General features: G+C 39.9%; 1 protein-coding gene across 4 annotated transcripts in view; it reads right to left on the bottom strand.

Moving 5' to 3' along the window:
• orc5 (origin recognition complex, subunit 5) overlaps positions 1–26,651 on the bottom strand; it is a 79,618-nt gene that overhangs the window by 4,793 nt on the left and 48,174 nt on the right. For 3 of the 4 annotated variants that reach the window (XM_059654560.1, XM_048554465.2, XM_059654562.1), the window contains exons 13-14: positions 25,982–26,092; positions 73–185 (exon numbers count right to left, since the gene is read on the bottom strand). In XM_059654560.1, coding sequence (XP_059510543.1) covers positions 73–185; positions 25,982–26,092 — 224 coding nt within the window. Of the gene's footprint in view, positions 1–72; positions 186–11,714; positions 11,824–25,981; positions 26,093–26,651 lie in introns of those variants that run through there. The other variant, XM_059654561.1, reaches the window with a different exon arrangement.

The following is a 26,651-nucleotide window of genomic DNA, read 5'->3' as shown; positions in this document are numbered from 1 at the left end:
GGATAACTTTATAATTTCGCTCTCATGCCTCACTGAAATATTTACAATTCAACTGAAGGCTTGGTCTTGTACCTGGCAATTGCTCTGATGAAATCCAGACTTGTCGTGCATTTATACTTTGGTCCATCTAGCTGATCATCATGGCCAACATGCGTTATCAGTTGAAGTGCCACTAGGGAAGCAATCTGATCATGCAAATAAAAATAAAGGTGGTATCTTAAACTCATTCAGTATAGGTTTCTAAACAAAAATACAAATATATGTACTATGTAATTCAAATATTTTACTATTCAGAACCATTACTTACAGTTGAGCTCAGTTAAGCAAGTCAGAACATGTCAAGTGCATAATTACCAATGAGACAGCCTGTCTGGAAATGCTACTCGCCAACTCATCTAGAATAAATTTCAGCACACAACAGTTGGAATGTAAAGCAGAGACTCAAGGTGCAAGTAACTCATTCCATTTATCCTACCACTGTTAATATTATTTTCGCTTCATTTCATTCTCTGCAAGTCTGCTGTAACTTTTCAGTTTCAGTTTCATAAATCAGCTTCTCACAAACTAGTTCTTTAAAATTTGGTTTTGTAATAAACTTTGCTGATAATGCATTAACTTTATTAGGGCTAAAGAAGGCATCATTTTCTAAAAATAATACATTTTTACTCTACTTATTGGTACTTCACAACATAACAAATGAACATAAAGACTTTCTTTAGCAGAAATGTGCCACTCAAATGTGTAGTCTTTTGCAATGTTGGGAAAATGTAGTTGCCATTTGGTCACACATACTACAAATAATGCAATACAAATTAGATATAATCAGAGATAATGGGAACTGCAGATGCTGGAGATTCCAAGATAATAAAATGTGAGGCTGGATGAACACAGCAGGCCAAGCAGCATCTCAGGAGCACAAAAGCTGACGTTTCGGGCCTAGACCCTTCATCAGAGAGGGGGATGGGGGGAGGGAACTGGAATAAATAGGGAGAGAGGGGGAGGCGGACCGAAGATGGAGAGTAAAGAAGATAGGTGGAGAGAGTGTAGGTGGGGAGGTAGGGAGGGGATAGGTCAGTCCAGGGAAGACGGACAGGTCAAGGAGGTGGGATGAGGTTAGTAGGTAGCGGGTGGGAGGAAGGGATGGGTGAGAGGAAGAACCGGTTAGGGAGGCAGAGACAGGTTGGACTGGTTTTGGGATGCAGTGGGTGGGGGGGGAAGAGCTGGGCTGGTTGTGTGGTGCAGTGGGGGGAGGGGACGAACTGGGCTGGTTGAGGGATGCAGTAGGGGAAGGGGAGATTTTGAAACTGGTGAAGTCCACATTGATACCATATGGCTGCAGGGTTCCCAGGCGGAATATGAGTTGCTGTTCCTGCAACCTTAATCTGTTTTAGTGATTGTGCTGTTTACAACACAGAACTAGGCCAAATAGTGTCATGTCTGCGAAAGTCAATAAAAGATCTGACTCCACTAATCCCATTTCCCAACTCTTGGCCCTATAGCCCAGAAGGTTATGGCAACATAAGTGAATCTAAATACCGCTTAAATGTTACAAGGGTTTCTGACTCAAACAGTCTTCATGAAATGAAGTCAAAATTCCCCTATCTTCTAAGTGAAAAAGAAACACAAGTTCCCTCTTAGCCGTCTACATCTGACCTTCAATCCAAGCCCCTTAGTTATTAAACCGTGCTATAAATGGAGAAGTGCCTTTTAATTCACTGTATTGTGACAACCCTATGGCTTTAAGAGGTATACTTTGTCCTGGATCTTTTTGTAAATGAAGAAAGGTTGAGAGAGAGATCATAAGCAGTCCATTTAGAGCCACTAGAGTAAACAGTTTGAGAGGTCTTGGTTTTTATTTTCAAATTTGGAAAAATAGAAGTAGCCTAAATGAATGGGGTCAAGCTTCCACGGAACCAGAATTTTGTTTTAGTTTCCAGTAGTAGCTGCTCTGGTCCTGAAGCTGGATGTGAGAGCTGTTTTCCCTCTCTCTGTTACAGCTAAAAGCCTGGGGGTCTCCTCCAGCTGCTAGAATTGCATTTGAGATAATCTGTTTTTAACTGACTTTGTTTTTGCCCAGGGTATATTTATGGGATGTTACTATATTTAAACAGCTGCTGTTTAGTAATTAAATAATCTGTTAAGTTTTCTGTTAAGTTTTCCATTAGAGTTACGTTATTCTAATTTCTTCTTCCTACTGTTTATATTTTAATTATGGTGTATGAACAAAATGAGATCTGTTAGTTTGACCAATCAAGTTGCATCTGGAACACAATGCCTAGCACTTGCCTTTAAAATAAGAAAAAGTTAGGGTTAGGCTATCTTCTTAATATTTTTTCAGGGGGTCTGGTACCTTAATAATATCTTTGCTGCTCAAATTTGTACATCACTGTCAAGACTTAGTCAATCTTCGCTGAACCAAGAGAAACAACTCCACTTTATTCAATTTTTCCTCATATCTCAAACCCTCCAGTTCAGGCAGCATTCTGATAAATTTCCACTGCACCCTCTCTATTGGAAGCACACCCTGCCTACAATGTTACCAGGCTCCGTGCAGAATTTCATTTCTGGCCTCACCAGCGTTTTATAGAGTTTCAGCATAACATGTATTCTGTCTTGGCTGACAACGACAAGTATTTTGTACACCTTCTTTAGCTCCCCTGCGCTTCAGGGATCTGTGGACACGTACATCAAGGTTACTCTGGTTTTCAGCACTACCAATAATAGCGAAATTCAAGTATAGGAGCAGGGATGTTTTGCTGTTACTGCACAGGGCCTTGGTGAGACCACATCTGGAATATTGTATGCCCAGCACAAACAGTTCTGCAGACATATCCCTGAATCTGCATTTTCTAAAAAATAAAATTAACCTATTTTTCTAATTACCCTGTTCAGAGACATCATTACACACCTCTGGAGCAGATGGGACTTGAACCAAGACCCATCAGTGCATAGGTAGGGACACTACCACTGCACCATAAAAGGGCACTTCTCGTTCTGCTTTAGAAAGGACTCAGGTAAGGAGTTCCAACAAGGCTGGCCATTTCCTGTTACCAATGACAATGTACTCAGTGAGCAGAAATTAATTAACAATTCCCCATGAGCCTTACAGGGGTTATCAGGGATTATAAAAAAGTTAAAACAGACGAAAATTGAATACAAGTCATTTAGATAGAACTGTGTGAAATATATCATCCGTTGAGCATAGAAAACCACAGCAATAATCCAAACATCAATACTGTGATGCTGTCACAAGATGTTTGCTACAAAGATAACTACAATATTTTCTGATAATCTAGGAAGTAGCCACGTAATTTTTTTTTCTAAATTCTATCATTTAAAGCATTAACCCTTTCAAAGGCAAAATTCTATAATATTTTATAAGAATCCATCTTTATAAATTTAGATTGATATAAATGGATTTGATGTCATTTCCATCACTGAACTGCCCACTATCAACACCCTGGCGTTACAAATGATCTGAAACCAAACAGACTCACCGTACAAATACTGTGGCTAAAAAGGCAGGTCAAAGGATAGGAATTTACCATGTGTAACTCATCTCCTGTTCCTATCTAAAAGGCTCAAGTCAAGAATGTAACAGAATACTTTGCACTTGCCTGAGCGAGTACAGCTCCAAAAACATTAAAAACATCCAAAACCTCCATCCAGGACAATGCAGCCCATTTGAATTGCACTTCATCCACTACCATTGGCAGTCAAGGTTGTGAATGGACATGTGTAGAAGCAGCAGTGTGTACTATCTACAAGATGCACTGCAGAAACTCACCAAATCTCCTTTGACAGCACTAAAACTTGCGAACTCTACATCTAGAAGGACAAGCGCAGAAGATGCACGGTAATCACCAATGAAGTGCACAGTAAACAGTAAGAGAACATACACCAGCAGAAACAAGCATGTAAGAAATGCATTTTTGGTTCATCTACTTGGTGACTAACGCACTTGATCTGTCTTACTTTAAATGGAAATCCTGGATGCATCATTCATAAAACCGTAAGAAATAGGATGGTTAAACAGAGAGGCCATTTAGCCCTTTAAGCATGCTCCACCTTTCAGCAAGATTATGAATGATCTGGTATTCCTCATATCCATTTTCCTATCCTTTCTCCATAATCCTCAATTTCTCCATCTGATCAAGAATCTCACTATCTATGTCAGCTTTAAATATATACAAAATTTCTTCACAGTTCTCTGTAGCAAGGAAATCCAAAGACTCTCAACTCTGAGATAAGAAATTCCTCCTCTTCTCTAGCTTGAATCAACACCCCTTAATTCTGGGACTATGACTACTGGTCCAAGACACACACATGACACAAAACATCCTCTGAGCATTTACTCTGTCAAACCCTCAAGAATCTGTCTGTTTCATGGAGATCACTTCCCATTATTTTAAATATCAATGAGTCAAGACCTAACCTTAGACTTTTGCTCAGAAGACAATCCCTCCATACTAGGGACCATCCTAGTGAGTCTTGTCTGAACTGCCTCCAATAAAATAACATTTTTCTGCAACTGCTCCCAGCTAAGGGTAGCACACCCATTTTGACTCATCATCAGTAGGCATATTGCTGCTCTATTGGTAAATGCCACACATGGAAAATATAATTATTCCAACCCCAGCAGTACCTCCATTTCATCAGCCAGCGAATATTTATTCTACAGGCTTTTAATTTTTGTATTCTGCAACCAATCTGCATTCCATTCAGCCTTTAAAACCACTGACAAAGCAGAAACTATCAGCTGCTATTTTCTGAAAGGCTGGAACAACTTCCGACCCTCAGGTGACTACTTCCCTAAATTTTCCCGAGGGTCCTTTATAACCTGTTGTCTCAAGCATTTTCTGTATTACCCTATTTGTTGAGTCCCCAGCAGTGCACACAACATATTCTGGGAGTTCATTCAAGAACTTAATTAGGGCAAGTCACTGAAAAATCCCAGGAGAATGACACCATTCCAAATTAGCAAATTTTACATTGACTGCATTTCAGTCCTGGTTTCTTAAATATAAACATATCCTCATAATGGTAACATTATAAAGACTCATTCTCCATTTCAAAGTTTTGAAAGTTATTAACTGTCCATTCCAAGTGTGAGCTTGCTACTCAAAAAGCAAAAGACAAAGAACAACCAGATTTTCCTACTGTCATCTCCTGCCTCACTAAAAAGAAACCTTGCTAGGTGTTTATCAAAGTTAAAGGGAAGGTTAATAAGGTTATAAGCTCAGCTTATTAGTAACCAACTCCATTTCTTTCCCTGGAAATTAGAAGCCTAAACCTGACCATTCCCAACCTCAGTGCTTTGTATGACCTAGAAGTGAGCTTCTGGTGAAACATCCAATCCATTACCAAAACGGCTTATTTCTGTCTTTGTAATATTGCCCAACTCTGCCCCTGCTACAGCTCAATTTCTATTCACATGCGCAGTACATCTGGCTGGATAATTTCAAAGCCGACCCTGGCCAGCCTTCCATTTGCCACCTACGTAAACTTGAACTTATCCAAATTCTGTTGCCTGTAACCCTACATGTATCAAGTCCTTTCACACATGCTCAGTGAATTAAACTAGGTCCTGGCCTAAAAAACCTGATATTAAAAATCTTGATCATTTCAAATCCTCCATGACCTTAGCCCTCGTATGTCTGTAGCCACACCCAGCTCAACCCAACACCTCGACTTCTATATTCCTCCAAGAGTGGCCTCTCACAAATACCCCAATTTTACTTTTCCACCATCACAGCCACGTCTTTAGGTACCTAGGCCACAAACTCGAATTCACTTTCTGAACTTCTGCGCATCTTAAAGGTGCTGAGAGATGCTCCTGAACACCTTTCTTTCATGCATTATTATATCTCATATGGCTTGATTATCAATTTGGTTAACAACACACCTCTGAAACACAGACATTTTACTCTATTAAAAGGTGCTACATAAATGTAGATTGCTGTAACAGCATAGTTGGATATGCATGGATTTTCAAAAGATGTTGACAATTTTATTAACAGACCTAAATCCCTGAAGGGATTTTTGAGGGATCAGCACTAGGACTACTGGCCTTTTTAATATATAGTTACAACACTGTTTAGAGTAAAATGGAAGTAATTTCAAAATCTGCAGAAAAATAACACAATGAAGATAACAGTATAATGTCCGGGCAATATTGTTTCACTGGTGAAATATACAGACTTTTGGCAAATGAAATTTGTGGAGGGAAGTGCAAAGTGACGTATTTTGGTAGGATCAATGAGGGAAGCAAACAAACTAAACGACACAACTTTAAAGTAGGTGAAACATCAGATAGGCACAGATACAAGTACTCAAATTTTTCAGCCTGTCAGAATAAGTTGAGAAATCTGTTAGAAAAAACACATGGAATTCTTGGCTTTATTAAGAGGAAAACAGGATACAAAAACCAACGTAAAATTCAGCTGATCTTGAACATCCAAAAAGAAACAGAAAATTCTAGAAGTATTTGGCAAGTCTGGTAGCATCTATGGGGAGAGGAGAAAATGAGGTCAACGAACTTTTATCAGAACAACTGGGCATTAAACTTTAGAAAAAATTGCAAGTCTTTATCTAAAATACAGAAGAGGTTAAGTAAAATGGTAGCGAGGAAAAGGACTTGACTTAATTGGAGAGACTGCTGATAGATTGAACTGTGATTTAGTCATTTCAGGGAAAATTCACCTTCCACCACTTGTGTATTTTGAGCATTGATAGGAAGGCTTAAGAGCCATTAGATTCTCCTGCCTGTAATTAATTTTAGTCCTCTCCATTGTTGTTTCAACATGCATAAGTTCATAAGGCGTAGCAGCTGAACTTGCTGGCTTCAAGGATTCTTTGTTAATCATTCGTACGCAGATCTCAATTTTGTTTTATTCATTTGTAGAATGTGGGCATTGCTGGCTGTCCAGCATTTACTGGCCACCTTAAACACCCATCCCTAGTTCCCCTTGAGAAGGTGGTGATGAGCTGCCTTCTTGAACTGCCGCAGTCCACCTGCTGTAGGTTGACCCACAATGCCATTAGGTTGGGAATTTCAGGATTCTAACCCAGCAACAGTCAAGGAACGATGATGTATTTTCAAGTCAGGATGGTGAGTTGCTTGGAGGGGGACTTGGAAGTCGTGTTGCTCCCATCTATCTGCTGTCCTTGTCCTTTTAAATGGATGTAGTTGTGGGCTTGGAAAATGATGTTGAACGAATCTCAATAAGTTACTGCAGTGCACCTTGGAGTCAGTGCACACTACTGTCACTGTGCATCAGTGGTGACTGGAGTGAATGCTGAAGGTGATCATGAAGGCTGTCTGAGTATTTGGTGAATTTCAGTACTCCAGAAGCACTCCTACTTAGAGCGCAGTGCGAACAGGAATATAAGCAGAGGCCAGAGTGCAGAAGTTGTTCTTGGGGGGCGGCGCGGAAAGAAGAGAGAAAAGTGTTCTTAGCAGGAGGCCAAATTCACTTGCTGTTCAGGAAACAGATGACATGTTCAGCAAAGGAAAAATCACTGCCCTGCTATAAAGATAACACGCCTCCCCCAAACAAAATCCCCCATAACTGCAACCTTGGAACACAGCAAACTGAAAACTTTTAAATACTTGTGTTCAGAAAAGAAAAATTAGGTGTTTTGGTCCTAAGAAGATACAAAGCAAACATGCAAATACTGCATGCAATAAGGAAAGCAAATGGTACGTTGGCCAGAAGGTAAATTGAACAAAAGTCTTTGCATTGCCACTGGCTATGGTGACAAAGTGACAATTTTTCACATATCTGCCATCTTCCTAGAGGCAGAGATGTTTGTAACATTTGTAATTCGCTGTCCACTGCTCCACCCAAGAGACCAACAAGGACCTCATTCACGAAAGCTAACCAAACTGCCCACTCTCTTGCCCAAACAATCACAGAACTTTGCTAGGATTGCAGGCATCCCCGTGTACATTGACATGTAGTAACTTCAAAACAATTCTGCTAGAAATTAGAATAAATAATAATCCTAATCCTTTTACGTCCAGCTGACATGCAACAAGCAACAAATCATACAGGTTGATACCTAGCAGAAGTAGGAACGTTTCACTTTGCAGCAAACTGGTGTATCATTTCCATTTGAGATATGACAGTAGCCCAAAAGATGACTACTAGGTGAAAAAGGTATTGAATAAGAACATCTCTCTTAATAGCGAGTTTTGAGAAAATTTGTAGCTCAGGTTGAGGTTCTGGATGTGAGTTTGCTCGCTGAGCTGGAAGGTTAGTTTTCAGACGTTTCGTCACCATTCTAGGTAACATCATCAGTGAGCCTCTGATGAAGCGCTGTTGTTATGTCCTGCTTTCTATTTATCTGGTTAGGTTTCCTTAGGTTGGTGATGTCATTTCCTGTTCTTTTTCTCAGGGGATGGTAGATTGGCTCCAAATCAATGTGTTTGTTGATGGAGTTCCAGTTGGAATGCCATGCTTCTAGGAATTCTCGTGCGTGTCTCTGTTTGGCTTGTCCTAGGATGGATGTGTTGTCCCAATCAAAGTGGTGTCCATCCTTATCTGTATGTAAGGATACGAGTGATAGTGGGACATGACCCACTAGCCTGTGCCACCATTCAACACAGTCATGGCTGATTATGCAATTTCAGTAACCCATTCCTGCTTTCCCTCATTATCCGTTGATCTCTTGAGCCACACGGGCCATAGCTAGCTCCCTCTTGAATATATTTAATGAACTGGCCTCAACAGCTTTCCATGTGATTGGAATTCCACAGGTTCACACTCAGTGAAGAAATTCTTCCTCATCTCAGGCCTGAACAGTCTTAGACTGTGACCCCTTGGTCTGGACTTCAATGTCAGGAACATTCTTCTCGCATCTGGCCTGTCCAGTCCCATCAGAATTTTATATGTTTCTATAAGATCACCCCGCATTGTTCTAAATTCCAGCAAGTACATGCCCAGTTGCTCCAGTCTTTCCTCATGTCAGTCCTGTCATTTTGGGAATCAGTTTGTTAAGCGTTCACTGAACTCCCTCAATAGCAAGAATATCCTCTCTCAGATCTGGAGACCAAAACTACACATAATACTCAAGATGAGGCCTCACCAAGGCCCTGTATTACTGCAGAAAGGCATCCTTACTCTAATACTCAAATCCTCTCACTGTGAAGGCCAGCACGCTATTAGCTTTCCTCACCGCTTACTGCACTGGTGTGCCAACCTTCAGTGACAGTTCCACCATGACACCCAGGTCTCATTGTACCTCTCCTTTTCCTAAAGTGCCACCATTCAGATAATACAGCAGATGACAGAAGTCCTTGAAACAACATTTTAACATTAACAAATAGCAGGAGCTATTATAGAGAAGGTCTGGAGTACTCTTTTCTGATGTAGTGCTCTGCCACAAACCACACTACCTCTCCATAAGAAGGGAACATGTCCTTGCCACTAACTCTGTGGCCAACAGTTGGAGAGCCAGGATCATGAGGAGGAAGGGGGAGGACAAAGGCAAACCATACAACTTCACACTGCTAAGGCTACTAATGAAGAATACTTGGAGTGAAATTCTGTTAACTGCAACCAGCTCCCCATCCACCAACAGTCCCACATTTTACTTGTCCTCTGACACTGGCCTGGTCACAATACAAAAAAAAACAACCATTTAATAAACATTTCAAACAAAATTTATATGAAATCATGACATTTACCTTCAGTTTACTCTTTTACCCTTCAGTTACCCACATGCCCAAAAATCAAAAAGGACCTAAGAAAAACCTAAAAGGTATTTTCCAAAGTAGAACCAAACAAACCTGCAGGCATTCTAATTAGGGAGGGAATTCCAGGATTCTAATCCAATTACAGTGAAAGAACAGTGATATATTTTCAAGTCAGGATGGTGAGTGGCTTGGAAGGGGGCTTAAAAGGTGGTGATACTACGTATCTGCTGCCCTTGTCCTTCAAATGCTATGGACATGGGCATGGAAAGTACGTTGGTGGAGCCATGACGAGTTACTGTAATGCATCTTGGAGTCAGTGCACACTGCTGACACGCTAATTTTGAGCCTCTCAGGAAAAAAAATTTCCCTTAGTCCGAACAGGCCTGAATGAATCTAAAAGGAAAGATTTTCTCAAAAAATGGTCTTTTGCTGGCTGACATGATGCAACTAGTGGGGTGCCAAATGGTTTGGTTCTCAGGTGCCAACGATGAATAATCTATATTGATGACGTGAATGTAGGAATAGAAGGTACCATAGCAAAAATCATGGGTGACACTATAATGGGTGAGAAAGTAAGCTGAAATGAAGAAATAAGAAACTTACAAATGAATATGGATAGGTTTGATAAAGGGGTCAAAATTTGGCAGATAACTTCTCACATATCCATGTTAAACTTATCAGTCTTGGTCGGATGCATTATAAAGGCAACTTATTATCTAAATGGATAGAAACTGCAGAGCGTTTTGGTGCAGAGGAATCTGGGTTTCCTCATGAATTACAGAAAGCTGGTATGCAAGTATAGCACATATTAAAGGTGGAAGACAAAAGGAATTTTGCTATTTTATAAAGGAATAGAACATGAAAATAGGCAAGTGTTGTTGCAACTGTGTGAGGCATTCATGAGACCGCACCTGAAGTGATGCATATAATTTTGGTCCCATCGAGGACAGCTAGAGTTGCACTGGTGGCAGCTTAGAGGAAGTTCACTAGATTAATTCCACAGATGAGGGGCTTGTCCTATAAGAAGAGATTGAACAGTTTAGGGCTATACTTTCAGGAGTTCAGAAGAATGAGAGGTGATCTAATAAAAGATGCTAAATGGCAATTGACAAAGTTGACATAGAAAGGATGCTTCCTCATGCAGGGTAAGCGAGAACCAAGAAGTCTTAGTTTTATGATAAGGTATCAGATTTAGAACATTTGCTGAGGGTAAAATTTGCAAAATTCAATAAGTTCAGGAATTCAAACAGACTCTGATCTTGAGTTTAACTTTACTTGCAAAGTAAGAATAAGTTATAATAATTAAAACTGAGCAAATCTATTTACTGCCTTGTACCCAAAAACCAAAAACATCCTTTATCTGAAAAAAAAAGTTGGTCTCGAGATTTTTGGTAGCTCTCAAATATTGGATGGTGACTGCTACAGTGAAAATTGTGACATTAACCATGAAGGTTCATCTGGTGGGGTCCACAACTGCACATGTTGAAGAAAATCAGCTCCAAGTTCTTCTCAAAGATCTGTGCCAGATTGGTGCTCGATTCTTCCAGGCTCTTTAAACTTTGAGCATGGGTTTTCTGGAAGGCTTTGTTGTGCATTCGCATTAACATATTTCTATAGACTATTTCACTGATATCCTCAACAGCAGAAAGCCAGAGGCTTTGCCCGTCTGTAAGAAGACATCTATAGTATCGTTTCCTGCTGCAGAATACCTCTCAGCATTCTAAACTGACAGTTCAGTATAAAACCATATGATGGTGCTGTGAATCATCACTCTCTTTTTCGTACTCCCCCCTTGATGTCCAACCTGACCATTCTATGTTTAAAAGCAAATAGTCATAAATGCAAGCTTATGATGAGGAAGGCAAAGGAATTCAGAGGTGCATGTGTAAACTACCTGCAGCTTGCAAACCAGAAAATGCTGAGATCGGGGAAGTAGACTGTAGGAGGATAAGTTATGAATATAACTTAGCATTCAATAGTTTCAGCTTGACTTGAACTGAAGCTTCAGTTTACTGCCTTATCAACAATTGTTGGAACAATGGCTAACACGGTCTTCTCCACATGGTTCACACATGCAATCGTGTTGATTCCTGATGCTGCCTCTGGCTGTGTCTTACCTTACTCTGCAAGAGAAGGGGAGGGGAATCAATGAATATCATTTAAATCACATACATGATATGGCTGCCATGGTTAACTAGCTGTACATGAAATAAGAGTAAGAGGCTTGCAATGTTAAGTATGTGAGGGATTGGTGAAGTATATAAAACATTGAGAGAGAAATTGTAGGGGACTGTACTGAATTAAGGCCAGCAGGGCAACTGGTACCATATGGCATTTGCAGATGAACGTGACCATTCATGTGAGCATGTCAACATTGAATTAAGAGGGTGGCTTTTGACTCCTTTGACCTGCTCTGCTGATCAGTATCATGGCTGATCCGATCACTCCACATTCTTGACTAACCCCAAAAAATTTTCACCACACTTGATTATCAAGAATCAACCTACCTCTGCCTTAAAAATATTCAAGGGATCTGCTTGCAACATCTTATCAAAAACAGGCCAATCAAGAAGAAAAAAAATTATTGTCTATGCAGCGTCTTATTTTAAAATTATAAATTCTCAAATAAAAGGAAACATCATCTTCACATGTATCCTGTATAAACTCCTGAAGAGTTTATATATTTCAATCAAATTGACGCTTACTCGAAACTCCAATGGATACAAGCCTGGCCTTTCCAGATTTTACTTCAGAAGACAACTTGCCCAACCCAGGAATTAGTCTTGTACTCAGTTTGCCTGATCTTTGCACACTCACTAACCATACACTACACTTATGTCGGGCTCTCCAACTTTTTAAAATCACATTATTCCTTAGCCCTAGCTACATTAGTTGGAAGTGTCTCCAAAATAGGTGAACTGACACTTAACTCTCAAGATCAACTCTTGTTTAGTAACTTGGTGGAATATTTATTACTTGTCTTTCTTTAAGGCCGGTTAATCAATTATATAAACAAAATTGGGAAACAAGCGCCAGTTCCTTAAAATATTCAAAGTACCTATGAGAACTGCTTTGTAAAGTAAACGTAAATGATAAATAAACCAGCTGCAGATCTGATTAAGTGACATGTAATCTGCCAGTCTATTATCGTAAGGTTTACTTTTGCTGCGCTTTCTGAAGGTAGGCAGGAAATTCCTATTCTGTACATTGATAAATAAACAATAATTAAAAACACTGCGTGGTGACAGGTTTCTTTTCCAGCAGCATAATGTCTCTATAATGCTTACTCTTCAGCATATTTCCAGTTCTGTATAATAATTGAGAGATGTTTGACCACCTCAATTTAAAATAACTACTTCATCCATATCCCTGCGAAGTGCTCCGAGTTATAACGCAAAACTCCTTCTAAAATCCCTTGGAAAATAATCAGATTTATACAAAGGATGATAATTTTGAAGATCTCCATATCTTAAAGCGCACTCTTGGCCACTTTCCCTGATCTAATTATTGCATGTTTACCCACTGTCTTCTAAATAACTTCCTCAATCTGCCATTAAAATCCAATTTACATCCTGTTCAAATCACTTTATAGCGTTCACTGTCAATGGATCGAAAATGATCATCTACTCAAATTCAGCAAGACTGATGTTTTAATCCTTCAGATTGCCCCATGGGTTCCAATAAAGTGAATCAATGTCTTCTGAAGCAGATCCATCTACCCTATTGCTCCATGTGATCTCGTCCATACTCGTCCCAACACAGTCAGTGCTGTTTTTCTAACAGTTTCTTCACAATACTGCAGGTCAGCCCCAGAACATTCAAATGCTGTGTTTCTCGCCTCATCCTTGGAAATGGAACCAGATTATAATATGGTAGCCAACTTTGTAAATCCACCAGTACACTGATTCTTTGGCTGCTTCAGTGCTATCCAACGTCAAACCATGAATGAAACAGTTTTCTGCATTTCAAACTGAAGCCATCCTATTTCACATCTTCCAGAAGCTTTGCCCTTTTAGGTAGCAGTTCTAACCCTCTGACTTTCCTAGTTTTATTTGATCCTAGTTTCAGACTAGGCACCTTGATCACAAAGAAGGCCTCCTAATGTCAACTTTCACACCAAGGTTCACCTTATATAAAACAGCAGAAACGTACCAAATTTTTTTTATCCTGCATACCTTCCACCGATTCCTCCTCTTCCACTCAGACCCCCATCCTTCAACACACCCCCAATGCAAGTTGCGCCACATAGTGGCAAAACTTGGCACAAAATCTAGCACCATCTTAGCTGTGGTCCAGATACTATGTTGCAATTATAGTTGATGCTTATTGAAACGTTCCAGACCTTTTTTTTGAGAATCTGAGAATACGCAACTTGTTTAGCGAAACAGAACTCATCAGATGTCTGAAAATCCCCAGGAAAATATCTGACTAATACCAAAGTTTACTATAAAACATCAGTTCCCAGTGGAAATGCAGACATGTTAACGATGACTTGGGCTCTCCTTGACTAAAATCCAAAGTAAATTAGTACATTGAGCAGAAGCACAGTTTTTTATTTAAATAGTAATGTTAAAGATTCTCTCTTTTATGAAAACTTTTCTCTTAGCATCAATGAAAGTCTGGAATTATTCTGGTACAACATTTGCACCTTTGCCCCACAGGACTTGAAACAGATGGTCTGCTTTTCCACAGATCACTGATCATGCATAGCAAAGCCAGTGCTCAAATCTACCGCATACGAAGAATGAATTTCAGGGGGACGTACCCATCATTTCTGCTGGAGATTTAATGCATTGACACACTTGGGACAAAAGAGACACGCTCATAAGTAGTTATATATTTATCCTTCTTCTTGATTGAACTTCAGATGGTTATCAGAAACCATCAGGTATTTCAGAGAAGCCAGACTAATTACATATATATATCTGCTGGGGGTGCCAGAGGACCACGGGTTCTTAGATGCCAGATTAAATGCAAGAAATTCAGGAAAGACCACTTATTTTTAAATGTAAATTGAGGGGTATGAGTATGCGGACTTAAATGATTAAAGCCGAGTCACGTCAACCTACAGTTTGGATAGTTGATTGAAGAGAAAATGAGTTAGAAAAGATAGAGAAAGAAGGCACATTCAAACAACTAATGGATAAACAGGACTTAAAACACATCCATGCTGTAATTTCTACGCAGTTAATTGCAGGTCTGGCTTTGCTAGATAGCTGACACTCCATTTGCATGTAAGATCAAGGCAAAGGGAATAAATGCTGATAGAAATTTGTAAGTTAAGATCTGCTTTCAAAGCAATTAGTATTAAGAAAATTGCATAAATCTGTTTATAGTGAAACAAGATGTCAGTTTCTATGGATACATTTAGATTAATCATTCCAGATGGTACATTATTCGTCACCAGAAAGCTGGATCTTTTCCCAGCTAAGAATATGAATTATATTTAGCAGAGAGATGCATAATCTTTCACAGAAATTAACAGCTGATGTTTCATAAAAGCAAACCAGTCAACAAAAGTTTTTCTTAAGCCAGGGAATAAAAAAACTCTGATGTTTGAATTTTAAGTGCCTAACTTGAACACATTTAAAAATAAGCAATGATCATGGCAGGTTTCCACATTTAAGGGGAATTAACTCTTATGGAGTCACAATTCAGAGTTTGAGAGTTAGAAGATCATGGTACGCTTCAAGTCAGAAGAAATCAATCTGATGCTTTTTATGTTTTAAGAAGGTGCTTTGTAAAATTGCTCTGTAATTCTGTGACTTGATAGTACTGAATTCATGTTTATATTTTGTGAAATGACTGCAACTGAAAGGCTGGAAAGTAGACTGAGGGAAGAAACATCTCTTCAATAGGTCATATTTATTTCAGACAATGCCAAAAGAATTTCCTATTTATGTTTTTGCCAAGTGACCTGAGCCTTATCTGTAAATATGATTCGTCAATTCCACAACCAAAGGTGACAACATTGCTTGGATAACAAACCTGGGGGGAAAAAAATCAGAAATAATCAATAAAAATGAGTAATTGAATTCCTCGTAACTAATGATGCATATGAAAAAAATTTCTATGCAGTCTTTAAGAACACAACAGAAAAGCCAATGACTCTGGTTAAAGTCACGTTACTATTGACTGCTGTTACAAGACAGAATTTTATTTATTCAATCTATGTAACCATGAGAGGAGAGAAAACAGGAGGGGGACATTAATTCCCTAACTTAAAACAACACAGCCAAAAGGCCGTTATAACAGTGCTTGAAAAATAGTTTAAAAAGGTATATACGCTAATACTTAAACACTGCATTATTCATTCAGTGTTTTGTTTGCATTCACTATGCTGCAAGAACAATAGGACAGACAGTAATTTATCATATCTTACACTGAATCTGTCATTGTGACCATCAACTCATAACTTTCTACATTCTTATTGAGTCTTGATGTAAATATTAGAAATGCAGATCTGCTTAAGGGTCAAAAGAGAACAGCTACAGAAAATGTTCAGGACTCTGTACATGGACTTTGTATGCAAGAGCTAAGTTCTTAGTGGCACTGTTCACATCCGTGAACTACAAAGTCTGGAAGTTCCACTGTGACAATACAATGGCTTTAAGAGGTGTATTCTGTCCTGGATTTTTTTTTTGAATACTGGTTTTGAGCCAGAGGACCCGAATTGTGTCTTACAAGCCAATAAAGTAAACAGCTCGTGATGCTTGTGGTTTTTTTTAAAATTTAGAACAATGGAAGCAGCATGAACTGGAGCTGTCAGGCTCCCACAGAACCAGGGTTTTAATTTAGCTTTCTGTTGGTGGGGTTTTGAGGCGGTTTCATTTCTCTCTACCACAGCAAAAAGCTTGAGTTTGTTCTCTCTCTGCCAGAATTTTCTCTGTTTTCTTTCTCCTGGACTAGAAAAACATTGCATGTGAGACAATCTATTTTACTGAATTTGCCTTAGTCAAGTGTGTATTTATGGGATGTTACTGCATTGGAACAGTTGCTATTATTGCACCCTATTATTTGATTAAGATTTTCAACAGAGCTAAAACTAAACCAATTCTCCTATGTTTTGTTTGCATCTTATCTGGGTGTACGGATAAAGTGTGTTTTACTTAAAGCCGAGTAGTACAACCAATCAAGTTATATCTGGAACACAGCGCCTTACCACTTGCTTTAAATAAAAGATAGCCTGGACCTTATCTCCTTGATATATTTGAAGGGGGCTTGGTCTGGTCCATAACCTTTCCAGATGTGTTATTGTTAATTAAAAAAAGAGCAAAGTTCTTCTGCCCTTGTGTTCAATGTTTGTTATTGGGTAATTCATTGGTGACTGGGTTTATTTAAATGAAGAGTTGTGTTCTTTCCACATGGACAGTTGGCTTCTCAACAGGAAAAGGATCCAGAGGAGAAAGATAGAAACTGGCATGTGTGCTAAATTATAGACTGACAATAAAATCCTTGCAAATTTCAGGGTGGAGCTGGAGGAACACACCAGGCCAGGCAGCAGAGGAGCAGAAAAGTTGACATTTCCAGTCAGGACCCTTCTTCAGAAACAGCCCAGTTCTGAAGGAGTATACTGACGCAAAACATCAACATTCCTAATAAAAACTGAATATAAAACCAGGAGAACTGTGGATGCTGTAAATCAAGAACAAAAACACAAACTGCTGGAAAAGTTCAGCAGGTCTAGCAGCATCTGTGAAAAAAAAATCAGAATTAACATTTCAGGTCTGGTGACTCTTCCAACTTTCCTGTTCCTCGGATGTATTCTGGCCTGAGTTCCTCCAGGTCCAGATTGGACAAACTCCAGAGTCTGTGAATTCTGCATCTGCAGTTCTTGCTACCCCTTATAAATCTCAAATCTTCTTGCTGCCAAATTCAATATTGGATAATGCTCTGTTAAACATAGTTGCTGAGAGCTAACATCAGTTTGTAGACAAAGAATGCACTAGGTAATCTTTGCTTCTGACAGAAGCAAAGCTCCCAGTTGCTTTTCAAAGGTAAACAGCCGAGTCATGCTGCAGGGTCACAAATTCTGATTATTCATCCGTGTTTTCAGAAGTGGAACCACACAAGCAGTGGAAGAATAAAGTGCAGGTATACATTCAGGTCATTTCTCGAACCAAGAGGCAAAGTATGGCTATGGCTTTATCCTCACCAAGAATTAAAATTAGAAATACAGTATATCCAGAATTAGATATGTGACCTGGATACTTAAAAGAAATTGTAGATTCCAATACAACTATGGACAAACTTTACAAAAAACGATAGCTTGTTGGAAGCCTACAAAGCTTGAAGAACATTGGCTAATTTAAGAAGGTGGACAATAAGTCGATGAAAGAATATATCATGGAGTTTAAGGTTATACAAAGGACTAAATAAATTTCAAATCTAAAAAATTCCAGACTGTACTGACATTTAAACTATTAGATTGTGTTCAAAATTTGAACACAGACAGACTTTTGGTTTCAAGTGTCATTCAACTGTGTGGTAATGTCTCCTTTTGAACATGGGTGCAGAGTGGAAAGTAGAGATGAGGCAGGTAAACAGCCGTGGCCGCAATGAACGGCACAGAAGGCTGGAGTGACCAAATGATCTATTCCTACTACGATTCTTTTGCCCCTCATCAGTTTTTTAACATTCTTTACGTGAAGAACTTTTGTCATCACAGACTTTTCATACAAGGTCCAAATATCCAAATAAATTCAACTCAATTGAAACAGAATTGCAGTCAGATGTGGGTCATGATCAGGCCATTTGCTCCAAATGGGCAGGAAACCCAGAGAAAGGATGCTACTGTCATGGCTGAGTTAGAGCCTGGCAAAACCTGTTCCATAAGCCCAGTTCCGAATTGCCTACTACACAGATACATCAGTTAAAATTCTGCCTCTTTGCTACAATTCCAAACAAAGGAAGGACAGGGTAGGGGAACAGAGACAAAACACACTTGCAGTTCTGAGGAAGGGTCACCGGATCCAAAATGTTCATTCTTCATGCCACAGATGCTGTCAGATCTGCTGAGGTTTTCCAGCAACTTTTGTTTCTGTTAGGGGAATTGATTCTTATTTTATAAGTCAGATACCTTTGTTAGCAGGATAGGAGCTATCAACTGATTCTGAAAATGCACTAAGGTTAGTAGCATGGACTCCCAGAGAATGTAATGCCAAAGTAAATCTCCTGGATTGCTAATCCATAAATTTCTTCTCCACAAATCACTCGCAGAATAACACTTTGCGAATCATAGCACAATGCTGCCACCCAGTGTTAGAACTGTTTAATGCAACATTTAAAACTTGAAAAGAAAGATGTTATGTACACCAAAAATAGTCAACTCTACACCCAAATTCAGATTGCTGCTCTATTTCAAAACAGCCTAAACAAACAGAAGAAAACTGTTTAGAGAAATTGCTTATTTTTCATTTGCTGATCAACAACATTTCAATGGGAGTTCTGGAAGTTGGTAATTATTCTCAATTGAGAACTTCTGTCCTTAAAACAACTGATCTCTCATTTCACATCCAGGAGAAAAAGACTGTACTGGAATTAATCCACCAGGTGAGAAGGATCCATTATTCTATAAAAATATAATTTATGATGCCAACTGTGTTTTTTTCACACATCCTAAATTACTAATTTCTGATTTCTATTAATACAGCATGTATGCTTGCAGGTTCGGGGAAAGAGGTTTGTCATGTCACTCAGTGCAGCTCTTTAATAAGAAATTATGAGGCAACCTTGTCCCTTCACCTGAGCATCTCAAAACAATTCTCAAGAGGAAATACATCAACATGTGGCTGTCAACAACCACTCGCGCAATTCCAAACTCCAGAATAATTCTAGGGGTGGTTTGAGAGTTTGCTGGCTTAGTCGCTTTCCACCAAGCCAGAAATCAAACTTCTTTTCTGCTGCTTTTCCCAGTGGTTTTGAAGATTAAAAAAAACAGCATTATGGAAGGGAATGCGAAAAGCCAGACAGAAAACAATAAAAAAAATGCATTTGAATGCAGTCAAAGATTACCAAGAGAAGTAGCCTAAGAAAATGGAGTAACTTACAAATAAAATTGAACAATTAAAACAGTGGTTAGGGAACCAAAAGGATCGACGGGGGAATCTTCGTGTAAAGCGTAAATTTAAAGTAATAAAGCAATTTTTCAAGACCTGAAATAGTATGTTATTGTAAAACCAGGTACAGTTTTAGAAATAAAAGGGAACAAGTCCAACTGTGGTAACTACAGTCTACTGTTGAACGTTGGAAAAGTTATAGTCAAGGTCCTCCTCAACTGTCTCTTCCCCGTGGCTAAAAAATTCCTCCTGAAATCACAGCGTGTTTTTCATCCACAGAGGGGCACGAAGGAAATGATTTTCACCAGGCGACAGCTGCAGGAGAAATGCAGAGAAAGGAACCTACCCGCCTTCTTCAACCTAACAAAGACCTTTGACACAGTCAATTGGGAAGCATTATGGAGCATTCTTCTCTGCTTTGGTTACACAATGGAATTAGTTATCATCCTTTACCCGCTCAACAATGATGTAGGGGCCATGGTAATGACAAATGGCTCCACCACTGACCCATTCCTCATTCTGCCTGGTGTCAAGCAGGCCTGCATCAATCGCCACCAACAGTATTCTCAATCTGCCTCACTGTAATGCTTCACCTTACTGCCAACAAGCACCTTGTTGGAGTGCAGCTAACTTCCAGAACCTGCAGGAAATTATCCAACCTCCGGTGCCTTCAAGCTACAACTGAAGTCACCCCAACCGGTGTTATTAAGCTGCAGTACACAGATGATGCTTGCCTATATGCAATCTCAGAAGGCGCATTCTAGACCATCGTCAGACACTCTGGAGAGGCATATGACAGCATAGGTCTCACCCAGAATATCTGCAAGCTGAAGGTCCTCCACCCCAACTTGACCTAACATTGTGCAGCAAACCCACAATCATCAAAGTCCAATGTGAGAGCTTACAGAGTATTGGCCACTTTCAATACCTCAGGACTGTTCTGTCAGCCAAAGCAGACATTAAAGTAGTGATCCAGCATCACCTCCAGTATGCCAGCACAGCATTTGGCCCCCTGTGGAAAAGGGTGTTCAAGGACAACGTCAGATCCAACACCAAGATCACGGTTTAAAACTGTGGTAGCTCCCCACGTTCCTGTACTGTTCTGAGACATGGATTGTCTACAGTAGACACCGCAAGGATCTGGAGCAGTACTGTGCAAAATCCTGCGAATCCAATGGGAACACAGACGCAGCAGCACCAGTGTTCTTGACCAGGCGACATTTCCAGCATCGCGATAATGGGAGCTGCAGATGCTGGAGAATCCAAGATAACAAAGTGTACAGCTGGATGAACACAGCAGGCCAAGCAGCATCTTAGGGTGACTTCAGTTGTAGCTTGAAGGCACCGGAGGTTGGATAATTTCCTGCAGGTTCTGGAAGTTAGCTGCACTCCAACAAGGTGCTTGTTGGCAGTAAGGTGAAGCATTACAGCGAGGCAGATTGAGAATACTGTTGGTGGCGATTGATGCAGGCCTGCTTGACACCAGGCAGAATGAGGAATGGGTCAGTGGTGGAGCCATTTGTCATTACCATGGCCCCTACATCATTGTTGAGTGGGCAAAGGATAATAACTAATTCCATTGTGTAACCAAAGCAGAGATGAATGCTCCGTAATGTTTCCCGACTGATCGTGTCAAAGGTCTTTGTTAGATCGAAGAAAGCGGGTAGGTTCCTTTCTCTGCATTTCTCCTGCAGCTGTCGCCTGGTGAAAATCATTTCCTTCGTGCCTCTCTGTGGTCGAAACACAAACTGTTGATTCCAGGAGGAATTCTTCAGCCATGGGGAAGAGACAGTTGAGGAGGACCTTAACTATGACTTTTCCAACGTTCAACAGTAGACTGTAGTTACCACAGTTGGACTTGTTCCCTTTTATTCTAAAGCTGTACCTGATTACAATAACGTACTATTGCAGATCTTGAAAATTGCTTTATTACTTTAAATTTAAGCTCTACACGAAGATTCCCCCATCTATCCTTTTGGTTTCCTAACCACTGTTTTAATTGTTCAATTTTATTTGTAAGTTACTTCGTTTTCTTATACTACTTCTCTTGGTAATCTTTGAATGCATTCAAATGCATTTTGTTTTAGGCCTAGGCCCGAAATGTCAGCTTTTGTGCTCCTAAGATGCTGCTTGGCCTGCTGTGTTCATCCAGTTCTCCACTTTGTTATTTCCAGCATCGAGGCTTGATTGGCTACGAGGTGTTGGGTACGTCGTCTGCAAGACTGACACAAGACGTTCCATGCAGGTGCTCTACTCCCACCTTCAAAATGGCAGGCTAACCTCAGGTGGACAGAAGAAGCACTTCAGTGATAGCTTCAAGGCCTGTCTGGTGAAGTGCAGTACTCCCACAGATACCTAGGAATGACAGGCCCAATACCGTCCACAACGGAAGAGGAACATCTGGGAAGGTTTGCCAGAGGAAAAAGCAGAAGCCAGGTGAAAATAGCAAAAGGTGCATGCTGCCACACCAGTGCCCCATCTACCCCTTCCTGTGACCACCCTCTGCCCCAAGCATACAGAGCCTGCAGAGTTGCATCGATCTGTACAGCCAACTATGGGCTCATCCTGAGTGGAAGAGTCATCCTCATTTGCAAGGGACCACCAACGATGACGACAACTTTTAGAAACAGCATGTTGGTTGAAAAGTAGTTTTAAACTGGCAGCCAAGAGACAGTGAATTCACCGAGAGTTGCTTGGACAATAAAAGTTTGCCTAGTGTAATTACAAGTTAAATGTATCAATAATTGAGATCTTATTGCTCCTCTCTGAAAACACAGCAACTCCTTTCTTCATAGAAAAACACACATTTTAATTAAGGACTGGCTACCAGTTAATCGCAGAAACAGTTAAGAAAATGCATGAATTTAATAGCATCAGACAGCAAGTTGTCAATTAATTTTGAAGCTAAAATTATCACATTGAACACAACTTGAACATTTAAAGTGGTCAGAAATTTGGGAGCAACCAGGTTCATATATTTACTAAAACATCAGTATTCCTATCCGTGTGTACCAATAACAATTAACCTCTATTTTGAAAACTTACAGTCTGCATTTCCCCTGAAGTGTATACACTTATATATTGTAGCATTTTGGAAAAATAAACTTAAAAAAATACTGTTTCTATTTGTTGAACAATGATGTGGTAATATACACCTCGACACCTTCAATTCCAACTGGCACACTTTACTAGCAAAATAATTCTGCACATTACGCAGATAATCTAGTTGCACAGAATCTTCAAATCATACAGCACGGAAACTGACCCTTCAACCCAACTCATCCATGCTGACCAGACATTCCAAACTGACTTCGTCCCATTTGCCAACATTTGGCCTGTATCCCTCTAAACCCTTCCTCTTCATATACCCAACCAGATGCCTTTTAAAATGTTGTAAACGTACCCACCTCCACCACTTCCTCTGGCAGCTTGTTCTATACACGCACCACCCTTTTAAGTGAAAAAGTTACCCCTCAGGTTTTCTTTCAGCAAATTATTGCACTCTTTGTTTTAAGAATGTTTGAACTCTCATAAGGAGATCTGCGATCTTTCAGTTCGTGTTGGAGGCCTGAATATTGATTCTTCTCTATTCTTTTGCCTTCTGTAAGCACTTTAGACACAGTCATACTTGCACTATGATGGAGCCATTACATGAATATCCGCAGCAATGTATTTGTTGCATTATTTGTCTTTTGCTTTTTGTTTTGTTTTTCTCAGCTGTGTGTGCCCCTTCAGAATTGCATTTCGAATGGATTTTATACTTTGAAAGTTATTCTGTTGATTCTACTGTTGTTCATTTAACTCAGTTTTCCTTTGTTTGAATTTAAATGTTTTTTTCATTGTTCTGAATAAGGTTGTTACATGAAGGCTTGTCAAACTTTAAAAAGTGTGAAACAAAATCAGAAGTTGCCGCGGACACTCAGCAGGTCTGGCAGCATCTGTGGACAGAAAGCAGTGACAGCATTTCAGATCCAGTGACCATTTTTCAGAGCTGTTCTGAAGACCCCTTTCTATCTCCCTGTGTTCTTTTCTCCCCTACCCCACTTGTCCTGCCAGCTGTTGAACATTATAAAATTAAGCTTATAAGATCGATCCTTGATCTCCCCTGCATTCACTGTATTAAGTTATGCTTGTCCTCATGCTGTAGAATGATGGAGGGGTTGGGAAACAAATCAGCCTTCCTAACAGTGAACTCCCAGAAAGCGACTGGCTCAGATAGAGTGCCTGGTCGTGCACTCAGATCCTGCATGGCAGGAGTGTTTGCAGACATCTTTAACCTCTCCTTACTAAGATGGGAGGTGCTACGTGCTTCAAGAAGGCCACTATCAGCCTGGTACCAAAGAAAATTCAGGCAACGTACCTTAATGATTACCACTCAGTGGTTGCGACGTCCAGCATTATGAAACGCTTCCTGAGGTTAGTAATGGCACACGTCAACTCCAACCTTCCAGACTGCCTTGACCCACCAGAATTTGCCTACCATCACAATAATTCCACAGCAGACACCATCTCCCTGGCCCTAAACTGACCCCCTAGAACATCTGGTTAACAAGGACACCCATGTCAAACTCTTATTTACCGACTTTAGCTCCACCTTCAATATCATAATTCCAGCCAAATCCATCTCTAAACTCAGAGACCTAGGACTCTGCGCCCCGCAGCCTGCGGTTGGATCCTCAACTTCCTGACCCACAGGCTGCTATCAGTAGGGACTGGGTGACAACATCTTCTCCACAATAATCCTCAACACCACTGACCCCTAAGGCTGCGTAGTCAGCTGCCTACCATACAGGTCTATGTAGCCAAATTCAGCTCTAATTCCATTCGCAAATTTGTTGATGACACCACTACAGTGGGTCAGATCTCAAAACATGAGAAGACAGAGTGCAAGAAAAAGACAGCTCAGTGGCATGGTATAAAGACAACAATCTCTCCCTCAGTTTTAGCAGGACAAATGAACTTGTTATCGGCTTCAGTAAGTCAAGTGGAGGATACGCCCCTGTCTGTATCAATAGTGCTGAGGTGGGAGTGGTCGAGAGCTTCAAGTTCCTCGGAATAATTATCACCAACAACTTATCCTGGGCCTCTACATCGACTCTACAGTCAAGAAAGTACACTAATGCCTCTACTTCCTCAGAAGGCTAAGGATATTCAGCATGTCCACAATGATTCTTACCAATATTTGAGGATGAACCATAGAAAGCTCCTATCCGGATGCATCGCAGCTTGGCATGGCAACAGCTCATGGTCTAAAACTGCAACAAATTAGTTTTGAACAGTCTAATCAATCACAAAAACCAGCCTTTCTTCAACTGACTATGTCTACACTTCCCATTGCCTCAGAAAGCAGCCAACGTAATTAAGGACCATTCCTGCCCAGGTTAATACACTCTTCCACCCTCTTCCATCAGACAAAAAAGATACGAAAGTTTGAAAACACATATCAAGAGATTCAAGGGATAATGGGAACTGCAGATGCTGGAGAATTCCAAGGTAATAAAATGTGAGGCTGGATGAACTGCTCCTGAGATGCTGCTGGGCCTGCTGTGTTCATCCAGCCTCACATTTTATTATCCAAGAGATTCAAGAACAGTTTCTTCATTGTTGTTACCAGGCTTATGAAAGGACCTCTCAAATATTAGAGCAGATCCTTCTCTGCACTTTCTTTGCAGCTGCAACACTATACTCTGCATTCTGAACTCTTACTTTGATGTAACAAAAACAGTTAACTTTGATTTTTTCTTCACAGATGCTGCCAGACCTGCTCAGCTTTTCCAAAAGTTTCTGTTTTTGTTCCTGATTTACAACATCTGGAATTCTTTCAGTTTTTATTTAGTGTCTTACTCTGATGTACTTCTGTATATTACAACTTGTCTGGTTAGTATACAAAACAATACTTTTCACTGTATCTTGGACATGAGACAATAATAAATCAAATCAGTAAGTGCAAAATAAGCATATTTGGATTAAGCAGATATCGAGCATGGAACAGCGCAGGTCACAAAATAAGTTTCATTATCAGATTAAAATCAATAACGTGTAGTATTACCAAGCATTTGTAACATTAGCATTACATAATTATTAATTCACTTTTCAATGAGCTTTCAGAAGATTATGACTGATTTGTTTCACATTCATGGAATGTTGCAACCTTTTCAATTCTGAAGCTGTAACCTTTCCAAGTTTTTTTCCATGGAACTAGTTAACACATATTCCAACTTACCTGAGAGAAAATATTTGCAGTGGGAGTCACTCTGCTATCAACAATGCTGTAGAAAATTGCCAACAACCTATCCAGTGGGAATGGTTTCGGGCCAAGGAGGTGATTGCTGGTCTGCAACAAACAAGATTAATCAGACCTATCCATCTCAGTAATAGTGTATCAAGGGACGTCACATGCCTGTATTCCAATTACGTGAACAACCACTTGTTTATTGAATTCACTTTCTTAATCTGTCATGTTTTCAAACCACAACTAACACTAATTAATGTGATGAATGTTGAGGAGAATAGCTGGAGATTTGTAAGTCAATAATGACAATACTATAAGACAAAATAATCAATCACTGTTTCCCTCCACACTAGTTTCATAAAACACTTAAAATGATGTAAACAAAAACAACAAACCTACACACTGGAAATGTTATCTGCCATTTCCTAAACTGAAGCAGAAAAACAAAATCAGAAAGGAAAAACTCAGAAATTTTTTTACTTTCCTGTGGATGCATCCATCTTTTCCATTGCAATTCATTACATGAATCTGGTCAAATGCAAGTCTACTGAAAAAAACCACAGATGGCGCACGGCATTTTTTTTTTTGCTGATTCACCGCTCTATGGGTCAACTGTTTAGTTTCACTTTCGACAACACAATTTCAATGGTCCTCGTATTGT

The sequence above is a fragment of the Stegostoma tigrinum genome, chromosome 25 (genome assembly GCF_030684315.1).
Source record: "Stegostoma tigrinum isolate sSteTig4 chromosome 25, sSteTig4.hap1, whole genome shotgun sequence".
NCBI classification, from domain to species: Eukaryota; Metazoa; Chordata; class Chondrichthyes; order Orectolobiformes; family Stegostomatidae; genus Stegostoma; species Stegostoma tigrinum.
This window is presented reverse-complemented; position numbering and strand designations above follow the sequence as displayed.